This window comes from Hemiscyllium ocellatum, chromosome 26 (assembly GCF_020745735.1).
Source record: "Hemiscyllium ocellatum isolate sHemOce1 chromosome 26, sHemOce1.pat.X.cur, whole genome shotgun sequence".
Taxonomy (NCBI): Eukaryota; Metazoa; Chordata; class Chondrichthyes; order Orectolobiformes; family Hemiscylliidae; genus Hemiscyllium; species Hemiscyllium ocellatum.
The window spans coordinates 10508805-10529214 of NC_083426.1; the positions used below are offsets into that span (position 1 = coordinate 10508805).

At 41.1% G+C, this 20410-nt stretch overlaps 1 protein-coding gene across 1 annotated transcript; it reads left to right on the forward strand.

The window, feature by feature from the left end:
* The first annotated feature begins 6467 nt into the window (after window positions 1-6467).
* Window positions 6468-19763, forward strand: LOC132828326 (protein phosphatase 1 regulatory subunit 15B-like). The gene is made up of 2 exons (XM_060845332.1): window positions 6468-8247; window positions 16495-19763. The coding sequence occupies exons 1-2, from the start codon at window positions 6844-6846 to the stop codon at window positions 16684-16686; spliced, it is 1596 nt and encodes a 531-aa protein (XP_060701315.1). The 5' UTR covers window positions 6468-6843; the 3' UTR covers window positions 16687-19763.
* Window positions 19764-20410: the final 647 nt, after the last annotated feature.

The following is a 20410-nucleotide window of genomic DNA, read 5'->3' on the forward strand; positions in this document are numbered from 1 at the left end:
AGACATTTGATATTTGAAATCAATATTAACCACCAAATCAGTTTTAGCTACACCAAACTTTTAAAAGCCTTTTAAAGTTGCCATCAATGCTTGTGACATTGGAGTTGGAGCTGTACTCCTACAGGAAGATGAGGATGGGACAGAACTGCAAGTTGGTTACTTTTCAAACAAGATCAACATCCACCAGAGGAAATACTCCACATTCAAAAAGGAACTACAGACACATTAAAACATGTCAGAGACAGTTTTGTACACAGATTAAAGCATTCTAAAATTGTAAGTGGATTGTAAAGACAAGAATGTGAGACTATTTTGTTGGAGTCTTATGTTACAGACTTTGAATTTAAAATTCATACATGTTGTAGGTTGTAAGAATATAATTGCAGATGCATTATTGCTGATTTAACTGTTATACACAACTTCTTCCCATAACTATGTGTATGGTTAAGGTGAACTTATTTTAAGTTATCTGAATGTTAGGGTAATGTCTTTTTAAAAAGACCAAAAAAAGACTTTTTTCATTATGATGGTTCATTTTTTTCTTAAGGATGGAGGTGTTATGAAGATGTGGGTGTACCATACCTTTTAAGAGAGTTAGATGCTCGTAAAAACTACCTGACAGCACCAAGTGTTCTGAAAAAAAGGATATACTGTTACATGCTCCAGCTACTGGAAATGACAAAACAGATTTGAATTAGGCCAATCAGTTTAAATTATATGCCAAAAACCCCAAACTCCAATCCAGTTTGGCTTTTGAGATTGTCAATATACTAAATGCAATGACACAATCTGATGGTTTGGGAGGTATAAGATCGGGGAAAAGTGAACAGTTGGGAGGAAAACTGCCAAGCTACCACATGTAAAGACTGTCTGAAAAATAGCTCTCTTACAAGGTACCTTTATTGATCAGGAAGCTGAGAAGCAGAATCCTCAAGAAGAAAAGACGACCGGAATACAGAGAGAACTGAAAGCTGCCTGGTTTTGAGATAAGAAGTTTTGTTTTATAAATCAAAAATTATAGAAGAGAAGGTAAAAGATAGGTTAGAGAATTAGATTACTTACAGCGTGGAAACAGGCCCTTTGGAAACAAGTCCACACCGACCCGCCCAGACCCATTCCCCTACATTTATCCCTGCACCTAACACTACGAGCAATTTAGCATGGCCAATTCACCTAACCTGCACATTTTTGGACTGGGAGGAAACTGGAGCACCCGGAGGAAACCCACGCAGACACAGGGAGAATGTGCAAACTCCACACAGTCTGTCGCCTGAGGCAGGAATTGAACCCAGGTCTCTGGCGCTGTGAGGCAGCAGTGCTAACCACAAGAAGAGTTATAAATAGCTATTAGTTAATTATTCTCTGTTATATTATAAGAAATAATGTTGTTAAGTTTTTTACTTTAAAGTGTGCTTGGCCTCTGATTTTACAGATTACAGCACGGGATAAATCTTTTCTGTGTTGCTGTTTTAAATGAAGCAGGACTGCTTCCCCCATGTCATAACATGGGCAGCAAATGCTAATCAAGTCAGTCTCACCCTTATTCTGTGAGTGGGAAAAAAAGAGGCTATAACATTCCTGCCCAGCTCCACCCTCGCTCTCACAGAAGTGACAAAGTAGCTCTTCAGATGCAAATTTCATTTGTAAGCATTTCACATTTCATTGGTTTTGCTTTATTCATGTATGCATCATCATGATCTGTTGAGACTAGCTTCTGAAGAGAGCTAGGTATACTGACACACCATATGCTTGGCAAGTGTTGATGATTAAGAGGGAGTTGTAGGGCCATTTCTTCAACCATTGTTTCTTCTATGGTATGTTTGTTTCTTCATTCTTTATAGAATGTTCATGTCTGATGCTGTACTTGCTGCTTTGTGGGACATAACTGAACTTACAGTTTTTAGCAGACTCGGTTCTTTGCATTGTAAGGGAGATTCTCCAAGATTACTCAATCAACAGTAATCATATTGTTACAAGTCCGCTCCAATCCCTGTAAAGACTATAAAAGCCAGGAACATGAGATGAGCACTTGTGGACAGTAATTATCCCACCCTGTAGGTCACTCAATGCCTTAAATTGACTGACTGAGCCCATGACACCCACCCTCTGTCCTCATTTTGATCCCTCCTCCATTCTTCCATGTATTTGTTAATCACAAGCATGAAACCACTGCAAAATGGCATGAAATATGAATAATTTCAGAGGAGGAGTAGGTCACTTGGCACCTTGAGCCTGCTCCACCACTCAATATAATCATTACTGATCTGATTGCTCCGTATTCCAGCATATTATCAAGAATCTATCTATCTATCTCTATCTTGAAAATATTCCAAGTCTCTACTTCCACTGACTTTTGAGGAAGACTTCCAAAGATTCATAATCAATTGTGGGAAAAAGAATTCTCTTTAAGTTTAAACAATGACCTCTCCAATTCTAGAATTTCCGATAAGACAAAAGACTTTTTCCACATCCTTAGGAGGACCCTCAGCATCTTAAGTGTTTCAATTAAGTCACCTCCTGTTTTTCTAAACTCCAGCAGCCACAAATCTAGCCTATCAAACCTTTCCTCCTAAGTAATTGAGCCATTAGGTATTCGTGTGGAAAAAACCCTCTACTGCAATTTAGCATAGCCAGTCCACAACTCAGCAAAGTACGTGGCAGCAATTTGCAGATTTGGTTCTGAAGGTAATGCCTTGGCCAATCAGATTTTAAATTTGTCTGATTTAAAATTTAGTCAAAAAAATTTAATCAAATCCCGATGTCACACGACACCAGGTTGTAATCCAACAGGTTTATTCAAAATCACCAGCTTTTGATGCACTGCTTCTTCTTCAGGTGAAGTGGCTTGTGATTTCTGTTAAGCCTGTTGGACCATAACCTAGTGTTGTGTGACTTCTGACTTTGTCCGACCCAGCACCTCGACATTAAAATCAAACCCTGACAGTTAACTGTCAACCACCATTAGCTGTTGCAATCCCCATGTCAATACTTCTACCAATCAGCATTCTCTTGAACAGTATTCATGTTGGTTTCCCCCTTAAATTGATATTCTTGTGAATCAATCTGATGAATGCAAAATAGAAAGTTTTGACAAAATGGGTCTTTTTACAGCATTTCTCAAGTTCGATACAAAGAACTATTTTGCATGAATGAAGATAGAACGTGCTGCAACTTAGTCCCTGCTGAGTTTCTCCAGCAATTTGTTTTAATTTCAGATTTGCAGAATTTTGGAATAGGCCTTGCATAGAAGATGAATTCTGTTATTTCTTTTAACTTTTATTTTGTAACTTAAATGTCGTTTCATGGCTGCAACAAAGCACTCCACGATGTATGTGACAATAAGATCAAATCTAAATTGATTTGACTATTTAACATTCCCCTTCCTTGACTACACATACACTGAAGACTGGGCACACTATCAAGAAGTAACAAAGAGGATTGATGAGGGCAGAGTGGTAGATGTGATCTACATGGACTTCAGTAACGGGTTCCCCATGGGAGACTGGTTAGCAAGGTTAGATCTCATGGAATACAGGGAGAACTAACCATTTGGATTAAGAACTGGCTCAAAGGTAGAAGACAGAGGGTGGTGGTGGAGGGTTGTTTTTCAGATTGGAGGCCTGTGAGCAGTGGAGTGCCACAAGGATTGGTGCGAGGTCCACTACTTATTGTTATGCTCACATCCAAATCATTTATATACATAAGAGGTATAGTTAGTAATTTTGCAGTTGATACCAAAATTGGAGCTGTAGTGGACAGCAAAGAGGGTTACCTCCGATTACAACGTGATCTTGATCAAATGGGCCAATGGGTTGAGGAGTGGTAGATGGAGTTTAATTACATAAATGCGAGTTGCTGCATTTTGGAAAAGCAAATCAGAGCAAGACCTATACACTTAATGGTAAAGTCCTAGGGAGTGTTGCTGAACAAAGAGAACTCGGCGTGCAGGTTCACAGTTCCTTCAAAGTAGAATTGCAGGTAGATGGGATAGTGAGAGAAGGTGTTTGATATGCTTTCATTTATTGATCAGAGTATTGAGTATAGGAATTAGGAGGTCATGTTGCAGCTGTACAGGATGTTGGTTAGGCCACTGTTGGAATATTGCGTGCAATTCTGGTCTCCTTCCTATCAGAAAGATGTTGTGAAACTTGAAAGGATTCAGAGAAGATGTACAAGAATGTTACCAGTGTTGGAGGATTTGAGCTATAGGGGGAGAGACTGAACAGGCTGGGGCTGTTTTCCCTGAAGCATCGGAGGCTGAAGGGTGACCTTATAGAGGTTTATAAAATCACGAGGGGCATGGATAGGGTAAATCGACAAAGTCTTTTCCCTGGATTGGGAGAGCCCAGAACTAGAGGGCATAGGTTTTAAAGTCTTGAAATAACCTTGAAAATTCACCCTGCAGTGCTTCTAACATAGATGAGTACCTGTGGAGGTGATCAGCTGAAGGTGTGGTTTCCTTCAGTGTTGGCAAGTGGGTGAGAATGTTGTCCTCCATTTGGCTTGATTTCTCATAAAAGCCTTCACCAAGTTGTACATTTCATGCAAAAAAAGGCCCTTACACTGCAGTTTCTCATTTAGTTCATTCATAAGTGCAGTCACATCAACAGTTAAACCAAGGTCTGCAATCCAGTCTGCATCTGAAAGCTGTGGAATGCCATTCCCTATCTTCACACAGAAATCTTGAATCTCTTCTCTCAGGTCCCACACACTTTTCAGCACTTTGCCCAGGCTGAGCCACCTGACAGCCTATGTCACGATGTTCAGTCTCATTTTCCTCCAAAAGTGCAACAAACTGCCTGTGATTCAAAGCTCTTGCCCTGATAAAGTTAACTATTTTAGTTACGACATCAAACATTTTTTAACACTGACTTACACAACACTTCCTGATGTATAATACAATGCAAAAATACCAATTTCTGTTCAGGGTCAATTTCTGTTACTTTATCCTGCATTCTCTTTAAGAATCCAACATTTTTTCCCGTTAGACTTGGACAACCATCTGTTGTCACACCCGCCAGCTTGTCCCATTTTAGTGCCAACGTGTCCAAACATGCATTTACCTCCGTGAACAAATCATTACCAGTTGTTGTTCCTTTCATTGACTGCATGGCTGCCAACTCTTCGTGAATTTAAAGTCTGTAGTTATCCCATGTACGAAGATGAGTGGCTGGGCTGTGCCACGTACATCGCAGCTCTCATCCAAAGCCAAGGGAAAAAAGTCAAATTTGACCGCTCTGTGCTGCAGCCTGAAGTTCCAGATTTCTCGCAATGTCCCTAATCCTCCTTGTTACAGTGCATTGGGAGAGGGGCACATTCTCAAATGCCTCCTTTTTCTCAGGGCATATTAGTTCTGCAGAGTCCAACAAGCATCCCTTAATAAACTCTCCATCAGAAAACGGTCTACTGTTTCTGGTGCTTTTGTGGGATATGACATTGACGTGAGCTGACATTTTGAGGGCTAGTCAGCAAGCATCACTTTTAGCTGTTCACGCACATACACACGCATGTGCATCCATACGCAAGTTAAAAAAGCATCCATTTCAAAAGAAAAGCAGCACAGTTGTATTGTGTGCATGGCGTAAATACTTTTTCATTTATGTTCTAATTTAAGATTGACCTCATGCGGCCGGGCAGGAACGACCAAAGGGCCAGATATGGCCCGTGGGCTGTAAAATGCACAGGTCTGGTTTAGAGGGACATGGACCAATTGCTGGCAAATGGGACTAGATTAGGTTAGGATATCTGGCCAGCATGGATGAGTTGGACTGAAGGGTCTGTTTCCATCCTTAACATCTCTATGACTCCAACGATGTAACATGCACATTCTCAAACTCTCTCACTTTTCACCTCTTTTCCCCCCCAAACACACACTATCACCCCTCACATGCACATGCACATACACACACCCATAAGTCTATGGTGTGAATCTGCATTTGCAGATACATTGTATTTTGTTCAAAATGCACAATCTGTAGACAGTCAGTCCATGGGACATTTTATAAATTCCTACTTTGGAAATAGAACCAACCTGACTCAAGTTGGAATTAAGACAGCCCCTAACCTCACACCTTTAATGCATTTCATAAAACCTTAAGTTATCTGAGGAATGTGACTTGAAAGAAGTTCTGGGATTTACATATTAATGAACCTGTAGCCCGTTCCAAGTGATTAAGACTTAACAGCAATCTAGGTTTGTTCAATACATTGCATCAGCTGTATGACACCTTGATCTTTTAGTATAAATTCTGTATATTATGGTCCTGCCCCAATAGCTGCCTAATGTAGGAGCAGCGCTCCCATAGCTTGTACCTAATAAACCTGTTGGACAATAACCTGATGTTGCGTGATTTCCAACACTGGGCAAGGTGTTTGCCTTTTGCAGTTCCCACGGCGGCCGGCCTCCTGCCTAGGTGGCAGCAGAGGGGGAGGAAGGCGCCACGCTGCCCGGTTTCTGATGAAATCGCGGGCACCCGGCCCAGCGCCCTTCAGTCCGCCTCAGGAGATGGCGGAGTGTGGACGGTCGGTTGCGTGTTGCGGGATGGAGGGCGAGAGCCGGCAGCAACGGCACCACCTTCACCTCCACCATCTCCTGCTGGTCGCAGCGCCTCACCGGACGGGCTGTTGCGGCTGGGCCGCTTCTAATTTCAAGGTTTTGGCGCCGAAGTTCGTTGGCTCACAAAATGGCGGCTGCGCCCTGAGCCGTTAGGGGGGGAAACGGTCGGGCGGCGAAAACTCGGTCGGTCGGTCGTGAATTTCTTTCTCCTTCGCCTTTCCAGACTCGATTTTCTTGTTGCTGTCGTCGTGAATCTTTTCCTGTTTCTCATAAAAACGAAAAAAAAAATGAATTGGGAGCCGCCGGGTCCAGCCCCCGCGGCCGCCTCCTGCAGTGACGGCGGCCTTGGGGGACACCCTGGCGGGCCTGGCCTCTACCAGAGCCCGTTGATGAAGCTGATCTCCGTGTTTTACAGGCCCAGCTTTGCCCGCTTCCACCGCCCGGAAGCGGATTCCCCCCTGAGCTGGGGCTCGGGCCTCCTGAGGCCGGTCCTGGACAAAATGCGGGGATTCGGTGGCGGCGGGGAGAGGGAGTCGGTGTCCCCGCTGGGGGGTCTCTGGGCCGCCGCCTGGCACTGGGTCGGGGCCACCGAGCCCCTCCCTCCTGCTCCGCCGCTGGAGGAGCGGCTGGAGGTCATCGTGGAGGCGCCGCCACCGCTGAAGATCCCCGAGCCCCCAGCCCCGGGCTGCCCCGGCCTCTTCTCCAAAGTGATGGGGCGTATCTCCCCCCCGGAGACCTCCAGCATCAGCCACCCCCTCCGCCCAGGCCTGCCTCAGCCCCTGGAACTCGCCAATTTGGGGCTGCCCCAGTGGAGCTCTGGCTATCCCGCAGCTTCTATGCAGCAGGTACTGGCCCCAGCAGAGCCCGGCTTCCACAGCACCCAGCAGATGGAGAAACCCCTGGAATTGTTCCCCTGCCACAGCGGGGTGGGCATCGCCACCCCATCCGACCAGGACTACGGCTATTCCAGCTTGGAAGAAGAGCACGCCGGCTCCCAGTGCCAAGACCTGAGGTATTCAGGCAAGGGGGTGCCTCCTGAACCTGCCCCCAGTGTAGACAGCTGCTCCAAAGGTAGTGACCTGAAGGCTAACAGGGTAGCTTGCATGGATAATGGAAAGACAGTTCCGCTGCCACTTTCAGTTGACTCAACCGTGCCCAACCTTCAGTATTTGGATATTGAGAATAGGAACGTGTCCATGAGAGACGATGAGTGGGATAGCGATGAGAGTAGCAGTGAAGAACTGGACGATGATGCTGAGGAAGAGGATGACTGCTATCCCTTATCCAGACCTCAGTGTTCCAATAAAACAATAGCTTATATTTTAGGAAGCGACTCCATTAGTGATAGTGATGACAGCGAGGAAGATGAGGACAGCGACTCAGATGACGATGGATTTGACAGCGATGGTAGCAGCTCTGAACTCTCAGATACAGATGAAGAGCTGTTGAACTTTTTAGCTGGTACCTCTGATCCTTACAACCTTATGAATTTTCAAGCCTGCATTAAAACACGGCACAAAGTGGACACCAGAACTGTATTCCAATCTAGTTGCACTCAGCAATCTGAAATGTGTACCATTGAGCTGGAAGATGATTCAGGCAGAGTGGACAGTGGGTTTACTGATGAAATACAGAGTGAAGTACAGAAAACATTTACCCAGATGGCTTGTGAAAAAAAGTGCTCCAAAAAGGTAACTAAATTTTGATATATATGTGTCAGACAATGATGTAATTTGAGAATTGAGAATATTATGGGGACTAACAGATTTTGGGTAATAGCATCCAGTTCTGTATTTGTTTTCTGGAATTTTTGTATTGACTACACTGAATCTGTAACACATTAGTCTGAAAGTAGCAGATAAACTGGCTTCAAGATAACGGATGCCAAAATCCTTAATGTACAAGGTTGACTTGGTTATCATTTATGGAAAATTCAGAGTAATATGCTTCAAGTTGTTAGTATATTCTTCAGAAATGCCTTGTGAAAATATTTTGCACAGAATTGCTGCATGTGGTAATGTGCATCTTAATTAAAATATGAAAGGAAGACACTCCAATCTATACCCAGCGTTTGATGAGCAAGCTAAACACGTATCAATTAGTTGAGTCACAAGCTTGACATTGGGTTTGGAGTCAGATGTGCAGCACGGAAACAGACCCTTTACTCCAACTCATCCATGTTGACCACATATCCTTATTAATCTAGTCCCAAATGCCAGCACTTGGGCCTTATCCTGCTAAACCCTTCCTATTCAACTACACACCCAGGTGCCTTTTAAATCATGTAACTGTACCGTTCTCCACCATTTTCTCTGGTAGCTCATTCCATACACGTACCACCCTTTGCATGAAAAGGTTGCCCATTAGATTCCTTTTAAATCTTTCCCTTCTCGCTGTAAACCTATGCCCTCTGGTTCTGCACTCCCCCACCCCAGGGAAAAGGGCCTTGTCTACTTAGCCTATCCGTGCCCATTTATAAATGGAATCCCTATAGTGTGGAAACAGGCCATTAGGCCCAACAAGTCCACACTGACTCTCCAAAGAGTAACCAGCCTAGATCCATTCCCCTACCTTATTACTTTACATTTATCCCTGACTAATGCACCTAACCTACACATCCCTTAACACTGGGCAATTTAGCATGGCTAGTTCACTTGAAGTGCACATCTTTGGATTGTGGGAGGAAACCAGAGTACCTAGTGGAAACCCATGCAAGACACAGGAAGAATGTGCAAACTCCACACAGACAGTCGCCCGAGGTGGGAATTGAACCCGGGTCCCTGGCGCCATGAGGCATCAGTGCTAACCAGTGTGCCACCGTGTTGTCAAATCTCTCTAAGGTCACCCCTCTGGAAAATAGCCCAAGCCTCTCCCCGTAGCTCAAATCCTCCAATCCTGGCAGCATCCTTGTAAATGTTTTCTGAACCCTTTCAGATGTTTGGTGAAAGATGACAGTTGGCAACTCCATCACTGGTGAGAGCAAAACATTTACCAGGGTTATTGCTGGTAAACATAGAAGCAGTTGGGTTATAACCTTGGTTTTGTAGATAATGTTAGTCTGCTTTTGTACAGTTCCACGATACCATGCTATCTGCTCGTTTGGCGCACTTATCTGAGAGTGCTAGGTGGACCTAAACTGTCTTCTGCAGAGATAGTAATCCTCTTAAAACATTGAAAAAAGTGATTGTGCGACATATCTTGAGACTGCCTTTTCCTTTTTTGCATACCCTTCTTAGTAGTCGTTTGGTCTTTTAAAAGTAATTTGTGTCCAGTATTAGACAGCATAGTGGCTCAGTTGTTAGCACTGCTGCCACAGTGCCAGGGACCTGGAACTAACTGAATTGTTCTTTGAAAGCTAGTGTGGACCTGATGGGCTAAATGGCTGCCTTATCTGGTGTGTCATTCTGGATTTCCCAACTTCGGGATCACTGGTTTAGAGCGGGAGCTGTGTAGAATTCACCATTGCTGCAAATGTGTTGCTGGTCAAAGCACAGCAGGTTAGGCAGCATCTCAGGAATAGAGAATTCGACGTTTCGAGCATAAGCCCTTCATCAGGAATAAGAGATGAAGGGCTTATGCTCGAAACGTCGAATTCTCTATTCCTGAGATGCTGCCTAACCTGCTGTGCTTTGACCAGCAACACATTTGCAGCTGTGATCTCCAGCATCTGCAGACCTCATTTTTTACTCGAAGAATTCACCATTGTTTGCTTAGCAACATCCTGTAGATAGCAAATTCTATCACCACTGCTGGTGCTCAGGGTAGCTTCAGGATACTGATCAAGCTGGCTTTTTGTCCTGGATTATGTCTCGCTACTTGGGTACCATTATAGCCACTCTCCAAGAGAAGTGGACTTGTTCCGGAGAGTTGAAGTGAGCTATGTACAACAGAATATCCATATTAGGGGGTGCTCAAATACTTGTGGTGTGGGAGATTCTGTGATGGGAATGCCATCAAATATCACAGACATTCAGTCTTTGGGCTGGTAGTTGCACAGATTGAACTTGTCTTTTATGGTATCTCTGGAGAGTGAGAGAAAGTAAAATTTGCTTTTTTTGCCCTTCATTAGATGAGAGACAGCTAGATAGTACTTGAACAACTACAAAATAATAAAGTAGATAAGCACTTTGCCTGCTATGCTGGATTACCAAGTACTTTTCTCTAAATCCTGGTAATTGCCTTGAGTTTAGTCAGTCACCCTTTTTTTTGACTTGCTCTCAGAATGTTGGCATTTCATTATTCTGGTTGTATTGCACCTGAATCTGGTTGGGACATCAGGTCGGCATGGGCAGGTTGGACAGAAGGGTCCGTTTCCATGGAGTACATCTCTGTGACTCTTATGTGCATGTGTTACCTTATGCAATTTGACTCATGTTCAGGAGTCACTTGCAGAACTATTTCATCAATACCATGAATCAGATGTTAAGCATGTACATGGAGTGAGTAAATGCTGATTGAACTGTGGTGGAATCTTGGTGTGATTACAGAAGGAAGCATTCTTATTAGGTTATTTGTACATTGATGTTGAGAAGTGAACTTTGCTGTTGGAAGTAGTCTGTTTGAGGCTTTTATCCAGTTTGGTGTTTTCTGGTTGGAATTAGTCATGAGCAAAAGACTCATTCGTTATTTTGTAAATTTCAAAAAATGTTGACAAGAATAAGCATATCTAGGTTATAAAGTAGTAAATTCAGTCACTTGCCCAGCAAAATGCTTGACACTTCAAATTCGATCATTGCCCTCAACTTTAGATAGGTTTACTGAATCATTAAGTAGATACATGTATAAGCGTTGCCTTTGACCTCCAGGTTTCAGTGCTTGAACTTCTTGACCAATCTGGGTTTGATTTTTCTGGTTCATGTCACTTGCATAGGCAGAATTAAGTTGGCTTTAACGTGGCTGTCACTATTTCTGTACATAAGATTTATTTCAATGCACCCACTTCATACCACGTTTTTAGCTTAATAGGTTTATTTTGTTCAGATTCTGAAATATCTCTTTGCTCATTTTTCAGTATTTAGGGTGTAAGTTTAGTTACCACTGCTTTGTCTAATGTTGGAAAATGTTGCTGGAAGGTATTGTAGACATCAGTCATTGTAAGGTGTTGGTGCAGTTTTTTTATTTGGAGGTTTTGAACAGGCTGTTGTCTCAAGGCATAAGTGTCTGCATCTCCTTGCGATAACAATATTTTTAAGAAGGAAATGACATGGACTCAAGTTTCACAGTTATTGCAAAAATAAAGTTGGATTTTGTCTTTAGTTCCTCTAGCTCCCACCCCAAACAAATCGAGAAAATGGGAGCAATTGATCTCATTTGAGAATTTGATTCACATTGTTTTCAAATATAATGTATTTGTGAAATTTCTTGACTTATTCTATGATCATGAGAGAACTCAGTATCACCTAAGTAATTTCCTCTCATATAGTGACTTGTGAAACTACATCTGGCAATCAGTTGAATAGTGACTACATAATGAAACTGAAAGAACAGCAATGATTCTGGGAAAGGGTCTCGCTTCTTGGTTAGCTTGTTTTTTAATGATTCTCTTGCTAATTTGGAAACTCAGCATAATTGGTTGTGATTCTTCCTGCACGCCATATTCTAAGAATGTTAAGATTATAGGCAGTGTATTTCAAAGATTCTTGATTTAATTTTGTCATGATTACAGAATGCAGGACAAAAGTAGACCAACTGCATTGAAAAGTGCCTGGCTCTTGTATTCTCAAGGGTGGGGTGCCTTCATTTTCTAAGTATTCCTAGCAGCAAGATGGTTACTCATAGGAATGCAATGAAGTATGACTAACCAGGAGATTTCAGTCTAACTTGAAAATAAGATCTCCTCAAATGCATGTTTTGGCACTAACCATGCAATTTTTAAAACCCAAATTGTGTATCCTGACTTAATTAGATGGCGAGATTTTGTTTTCTATTGGTCCTGACTGGACTTTGATTCCCTTAAATGAAATTGAAAGAACAGTTTGCCCAGACCCCAAACCCTGTGGCTCAGTTTGTTACATTTGTATTCATTTGGACAAAAATAACGAGTTCTAATGATTGGTTTGTTCATTTTACAAAATAACACCCTTCCAAAAAATGCTTACACAGCATCAAAACTTATGTTTATCTACAAGTTTGGATTTATTTTCTCTTGCATGACTTCCCATAATACTGATAGCCCTGGGTGAGCACATTGATGGCTTATGTTTTCCATGATACTATTCAGTTGATTGTGGCTTACATTGGATATTGCAGCATGTTGCAGCGTGGAGGAACAGAGGGATCTGGATGTGCAAGTACGTAGATCCCTCAAAGTTGCCACCTAAGTGGATCAGGTTATTAAGAGAGCATATGGTGTTTTGGCTTTCATTAACAGGGGGATCGAGTTTCAGAACAGTGAGGTTTTGCTGTAGCTCTACAAGTAAAAAATGAGGTCTGCAGATGCTGGAGATCACAGCTGCAAATGTGTTGCTGGTCAAAGCACAGCAGGTTAGGCAGTATCTCAGGAATATTCCTGATGAAGGGCTTATGCTCGAAACGTCGAATTCTCTATTCCTGAGATGCTGCCTAACCTGCTGTGCTTTGACCAGCAACACATTTGTAGCTCTACAAGTCCCTGGTGAGACCACAATCGGAATATTGTGCACGGTTCTGGTCGCCCTGCTATAGGAAAGATGCAGAAGCTTTGGAGAGGGTGCAAAGAAGGTTTACCAGGATGCTGTCTGGACTGGAGGGCTTGCCTTATGAAGAAAGGTTGAATAAGCTCGGACTTTTCTCTCTGGCGAGAAGAGGGAAGAGAGGAGACTTGATCGAGGTGTACAAAATAATGAAAGGAATAGATAGTCAATAGCCAGAGACTTTTCTCCAGGGCAGGATGGATTGGTACGAGAAGTCATAGTTTGAAGATATTAGAAGAAAGGTATAAAGGATACGTCAGAGGTAGGTTCTTTACGCAGAGAATAGTGAATGCATGGAATGCGTTGCCAGCTGTGGTGGTGGAAGCAGAGTCATTGGGGACATTTAAGTGACTGCTGGACATGCACAAAGATAGCAGTGTGTTAAGGGGTGCGTAGGTTATTATGTTTTACATTAGGATTAAATCTCAGCACAACATTGTGGGCCAAATGATCTGGTCTGTTCTGTTCTGTGCTGTACCTTTCTGTGTACTATGTTACTCGTTAGCTTGGTTAACACTGTTCTTAAAGCTGCGAACCTCCCAAATGTAACAATTTAAGTGTCTAAAACTGGACAGTCTAGATTGATTAGAGATTGAAGGCACCGCTGACTGCATGTTTGAAGGACGATGTTGACTTCTGGCTACACCAGAATAATGATTTTTCTTTTCAACTACTTCCCGGTTTTAAGAGTATATTATAACTGTACCTACACTTAAACAATCGTATTCTTTATTTAGTTTTGCTATGTGCTGAGATGCTGGAGAGTTCAAGTACTTGCTGTAAAGGACCAAGTCTTCATGGCCAGACAGTTAATAGAGGGTGAAAAGACACGACTCTATTTCATTGAAGTATTCTTCTAATTGTATACAAAACTGGCATTATTATATTTGATATGTGACCATAGCAAGATGTCATTTGTTAAAATAGTGTGACTTATTTAGGAGAATGTGAGTATATAGAATTTGCAGTAATGCATTTGATTACTATGCAGTGAGTAATTTGGGACAGTGTAAGGAACCGTTCATCCATCTTTACTTTTGTTTGCTCCCTAGCTTCTGTTGGCAGCCAGCAAAATGTTTTGAGTTGTTCCCCCACTTTGTATGACAGTTTAGACATTGACAGCACATACTGGAATCTAGTTCAGTGGATGGGAGCAACCTATTCACTAGTTTATCTGAGCAATTTTCTAAGACTGTATGCAATTGTCTGTCTCGGTGAAGCCTTCTCTTAGCTTGGGGAAGAGTGGTTTAATAGTAATCAGAAAACAATTTCCTCCCTACCCCAGTTAGTAAGAAATAATAGTATCATGCTGCTCCAGTAAACTGACATCAACTGGCTGTGCGTAGACCAAGGACTTTGTGGAAGCTGTCTTTTTTATTCACTTAGTTTCCTAAATGACCTGTTTAGAGATATTATTACACACCTCTGGAACACGTGGGTCTTGAAACCAGGCCTCCTGGTCTAGGGCATAGGAGCACGACCATTTACTTCCAGCATTTTGTTTTTGTTTTGAATTCAAACTTCACCATTTCTCATGGTGGGATTCAAACCCAGGTCCCCAGAACATTACCTGGATCTCTGGATTAATAGTCTATCAGTAATACCACTAAGCCAATGCCTCCATGCTACTGTCTGGAGTATACCACATTTAAGCACACCAAAGGTAGCAATTCCTCTTTTGGCTCAAGTTTTAGACACCTGTTTTGCTTCACTCACTGCCACTGCATTGTTGTGACAGCTTCATTTGGTGTCAGTTACGGTTCTCATTCATGTTTGAGCCTTAGTTTTCACAATCTTATTTTTCTTGGCTTGTTTTTTTTCCACTGTGAAGTACTTTGCATCTCTGCATTGAGTTTCATTGTCTTGCGGGTCTTTCCAAGTGTTTTCAGATTTTTGCTTGGGGTCTATGCTTTCATTGACTGTACTTCTAAATAAAATTAGCAAATTCAATGAAATTGCTTAAAATTCAAAAGATCTCTTCAGATTTGGTTGCTATGTGTGGAATGTTTACCATTTTCCATATCTAGGTTTTTGCATTTTGCATGTAAAACGTCATCCGTCATTGATCACCTGCTTAATGTAAGTTTTATCTAACCTGTTGGATTGAACTACCCTTCCTTATTTTCATATTTGTATGACTGTTGATTTGCATTTCATTCCATTAGTTTTGTTTAGTTTGGTGACATTGTTGCATGTACCATATATCTGCACATCCGAACATGACAGGCACTCAGCATTGTGGTGTTATTTTCACAGACCATCACAAAACGTGCACTGAGTTACCTGTGATAGGTGTTGGCGTGATTTCTGTATTTGAGCAAGAATGAAAGGATTAATAGTCAGGTGTATGCAACCACAAAGCTTTATACTTTTACCTCCTCTTAATGTTTAGAAATCTATTGATTTGTGAGGTATCTGCTGTCTACAATCAGTACTGATATAAGTTAAATGTGCAACTGTTACTAAGATTTCATCTGAGATACAAGCCACATTTTTGTGTTCCCCTTGTGTATTATACTGTTATGTTAAAGCCTGATAAAGCAAAGTAGAATTAAATCCAATTAATAATGTTTTATCAACTAACTGTAATACCGAAGTAAGTAATTTCATTTGTTATAATCAATACTGAAAGCACTATTTTACTGGCTGTTTATAATATCATGGAGCTTTTTCTTGAACTGACTCGTGTAAAGGGAGGAAATTTCATAGCAAATAAGATGTTGTGCAAAGATAAGAATTTCATAAGCAGCAGGGCACTGACAACACTGTTCAATGTTGGCCACCTCACGAGTGAGAGATTGCAATTAAACATTCCTAACAAGTTGACAGATCCCAATACAGGACTGCCTTTATTCTTGCTTTCACTTTTTAAATTAGAGATTATTCAAGACTCTTCATCCTTGACAATTGGAAACAAGTTTCCAAAACTTGTTTTATTTTAACCATCTCTTCCTCAATGCAAAAAATTTATTGAAGTTTAACCAGTTTAAATCCTTTTTTTGTTTGGTTACTTGATGCTTTGAAGTCCTCTAGGTCGCCACTTTTCAGGTACTCTGATAGAGAGAGGTGCATTCTTAATCGGTGTTCAAGTTGCATTCTGTTTTAATGAATTGATTTGTTTCGATGGGTACTGTTCTTGATGTGAGTTGATGTACTACAGAAGATGGTTATGTTGAAGATAGTTCCTAATGTTTCTTCTAGAGCCAGTATTTTGATATTCAACGTTTTATGATTGTTAAAATCACCCTTTTCTTTCCTTGAATTTAGGTTGCCTTTGATGAGCACGTCACTGTCCATTATGTCAGTAGTGAAGAAATCCGTAAAGGACCCTGGGAAGAGTTTGCCCGGGATCGCTGCAGATTCCAGAAGCGAATTCAAGAAATAGAAGAGTGTATTGGCTATTGTTTCACCCTTAAACACCGGCGGACTGTGCTGAAAAATTTGCAGCTGAGCAGCTAATGATCACTCAGAGCAAAAGGCTTTGAAAATATTCATCTTTTTAATAGTTTATTTGCAAATTAACCCTAATTTTTGTTGAACGTTTGTGCACACTCACATTATTGCCTACTGTTAAATGGTGGGAAATTTGTAATGCAGCTACTGCGCAGCCAGTTTGCAACATGAAGGAACATGTGAAAAAATAATCACTATTTGTTGTTACAATGACACATCCAGGGAATTAAAATAGTGCAAAAACCTGCTCGCTGGGTTGACATATCTGCAAGTGTCATTTGATCTGACGATCACAAAATTTTGCTTTTGTTGTGACATTGATGATGTACACCAGTGGTTTCTCTATCACAAGGCACTATTCAATCCAAATTCTGTGAATTACTTAGAGATGGACTTGTGTTTTACCAAGGTATATCTGTTTTACCCCACTTGAGTGACGTTTGGGTAATGCAACACCTAACTGCTAGCAAATGAAACGTATTCCCAAATAAAGTTCATGTATTATGAATGCAGTAAGTGGGTTTATCCCAGAGTAGCTCATTACCTGGAGTTTACATTTAGGTTCCTGCTGAGTTTCGCTCCCTGTTTCCAGCACGTTTTTCTTACAATCAAACCTGAAATACAGTAAAATGCCATATTTTGTCAAGTCAGATGATAACAAAACTCCTGTATTTAATTAACTAATTTTGAGTTGGTGCAGCTTAATTTCAGAATTGTCCGTGTGAAGGAAATCATTGCTTGCACTAATGGGTTACTTTTTAAAACCATATGTTCTATATGGGGGCTATTGGTTAGCTCTTTGATCTTAAGTTTAGCATTTATAAATGTTGGGAGAATGGGGAGCTTTAGCTTCTTTGGTGAAGAGGATATTTGTGCTTTGAAGTTGTTGCTTTGAAGCTCAGTTCCTTGGTTAGATTTTCTTAACACAGGAGTCTGTTCCTGTTCAATACATTTTTAATCCATTACAGTAGGATTTTTGCATACTTGATAACAGAAATTTCCACTTTCCAAAGTTAAATGTAAACAGAACAGGTGATGGCCATTTGGCCTGTTATGCCTGTATTAGCTCTTTGTAAGAACGATTCAATTAGTCCCACTTCTCTGCTCTTTGAAAGCTTTTCCCTGTTGACAAATTCCCCTCAAATCTGCTTCAGCCTGCCAGGCAGTTCATTCCAAATAGGACTTTTGAGATTAAAAATGAGAGTGACCAATTTTTAAACATAGATTTGATGTTTTAGTGAAGCCTGTCCTTAATGGTGTATAAAGGCAATGTTAGTTCTAGCCAAACCAGCACTGGGTTCAGGGGATATATGGTTTGTGGACTGAGTCGGACCTTTCACTTGACCGCCAGAAACTGCTCATCAGCTGAACTATTTCTCAGCATGAGATGGGCAAACAATAATGTTAAACTTGGTTCAAAATTTATAACAATCATTAAAAAGAAAGATTGACTTTCCACAGTTTGTCTTCCTAATCTAGTTGGCCTGGTGATCATATTGGAAGATGCCATGAAATTAATATTGTGTTTGATTGCCATTCTGCACACTTTATTGTACATGTAGATCATAACATTTTACCTTCTTGGAATTGACATCTTTTGCAGTAAATTTGTTTTGAAAGTTTGGTGCAAGTCACAGCAAGAATCCATCAAGAATCATTTCTAAACCTATGAGATTGGATTTATATTGTCAGTTTTTCTGTTGTATTTTAGTTTGATCTTTAATTAAGTTCCTGATTATCTGAGAAAAGTTCAGCTGAATTTGTGTTTTTGAGGTGGTGCATAGCTATGTCACTCAAAGTTGTTCCATTTTCTTGGAAATAGGGTTGAATATATAATTGGCAGAAGGTTGTGGTAGGGTTATCGATAGGATTTCTCTTTCCATTTGGCTGTTTTGGTCTTTAGAGATTGCTCAGGCATCAGACTTCAGTGGTTTGACTTGAGATTAGTATTCTTGCTTAGGTACAAAGCTTTAAGAATTATCTTATTTCAAAAGCATTTGATACTAATCTCGTTTGAAATCTTACTGCACTTTAGCCTCTGCATTGGGCTTTGGGCAACTTGATGCAATCCCCAAATTGGAAGGTAAATCAGTTGCTGATCAACAGTCCTTGATTCCAGGTTGCTGAATATAGTGTTTAATATTTCTTTGTGAGCTACCTTTTTCAGCAGTTAATTGTTTGAAATTTCTGAGGTTCATCTTTGAGCTCCTGTCTAAGTGTCATGGGCAAATTTGTACAAAGGGAGCACTAGGTTCTCCTAAATATGATATTGGATTACCTATTAATAACGCTGAATTTTAATCTAGTTATATCTGATGAACTAGGTGACACTTGCAGGTTGAATTTAGCTAATTAAACTTTAAAAGAATTTTGGAAGAACAATGCCTAGTTTTGTCTCAAATGCCGATGGTCTTGCCAGTCCTATGCTACCCTATAACAGTGCACCTCTTACGAGAAAACATGCTTGGGTAGCAGCTATCGTGTAAGTGCTCCAAATCAACCATAGAGTTGGGAGATTGACAGAAGCTGACCCTGATCTTTGTATGTAATGTGTACAGTGTTGATTTATCACTGGAGTTGTTTGGTGCCTTCCCCCTTTGGGTCACGGGAAGAAAAGGGTGGAAGTAAATGCCTATAGTAAATCATAACAGAAGTGGGAATTACAAGTCAGATTATTGCAAACATTATTTGGTTTGAAATTCATTTTAGTCTTTTTTTTTCCCCACACACACTTCAATTCAATCTTGAGTTTCCACTTTGTGTGCAGTAATTGATTATATGACCTTGAGGCTAGTTGTCCAACTGTTGGGAATTAATTTTGGACCATTTTCCTTCTATAGATGTTTTTATTTATCAAGGAACTAATTGTATTTTTGTATAATTTTGCAGGTTTGTAAACAGTGTAAAGAAAATTATATTAATTTACATCAGATTTACTAATTAGGATCAATGTTTTAAAGTTTGTAATTTGTAATCCCCCATGAAATGTTTGTTATGCAAGTCATTGTAAATCGAAACATGTGCCTGAAGCACTGAATAACCCAATAGTGCTGATCTCTCAAATAAAATATTAGTGTGCAGCATCTCGATTCAGTATTTCATTTTGTGACTGTGGTGGGCTGTATTATTGTAGATTCTATAATTTCACTGTAGAGATGAGATTAAATTCCCTAGAGTATGGAAACAGGCCCTTCGGCTCAACAGGTTCACACTGACCCTCCGAAGAGTAACCCACCCAGACCCGTTCCCCTCCCCTATATTTACCCCTGACTAATGCATCTAACATTTTGGACAACTTAGCATGGTCAATTCACCTGACCTGCACATCTTTGGATTGTGGGAGGAAACCAGAGCACCCGGAAGAAACCCACGCAGTCACAGGGAGGATGTGCAAACTACATACAGAAATTCACCCGAGGTGGGAATTGAACCGGAGACCCTGGAAGTGTGAGGCAGCAGTGCTAACCACTGTGCTACCCCAATGAATGTCTTGACAGTAGTGGGCTGAGACTACAAGTTCCTGAATGGGTCTCTGCCAGCTTTCAAAATAAAGGTATTCCATAAATAGAGTACTGACACCACAATGATTCCTTATCAGGAAGAGTGACTCCACTAAAAGTACACCCATGTAATTTTGTCTACTTCGTGTGGTCTGTCAGGTCTGTGAGGCAGCAAATTCCAAAACCGGAGGTTACTGTTGGGAGAGGGTTCGGTATGCCATTTGAAGTGC

Excerpts from the sequence above, each read along its gene's own strand:
- LOC132828326 (XM_060845332.1), top strand. The coding sequence starts at position 6,844 with ATGAATTGGGAGCCGCCGGGTCCAGCCCCCGCGGCCGCCTCCTGCAGT. Across the intron at positions 8,248-16,494 it reads AAAAAAAGTGCTCCAAAAAG|GTTGCCTTTGATGAGCACGT; the intron begins GTAACTAAATTT and ends CCTTGAATTTAG.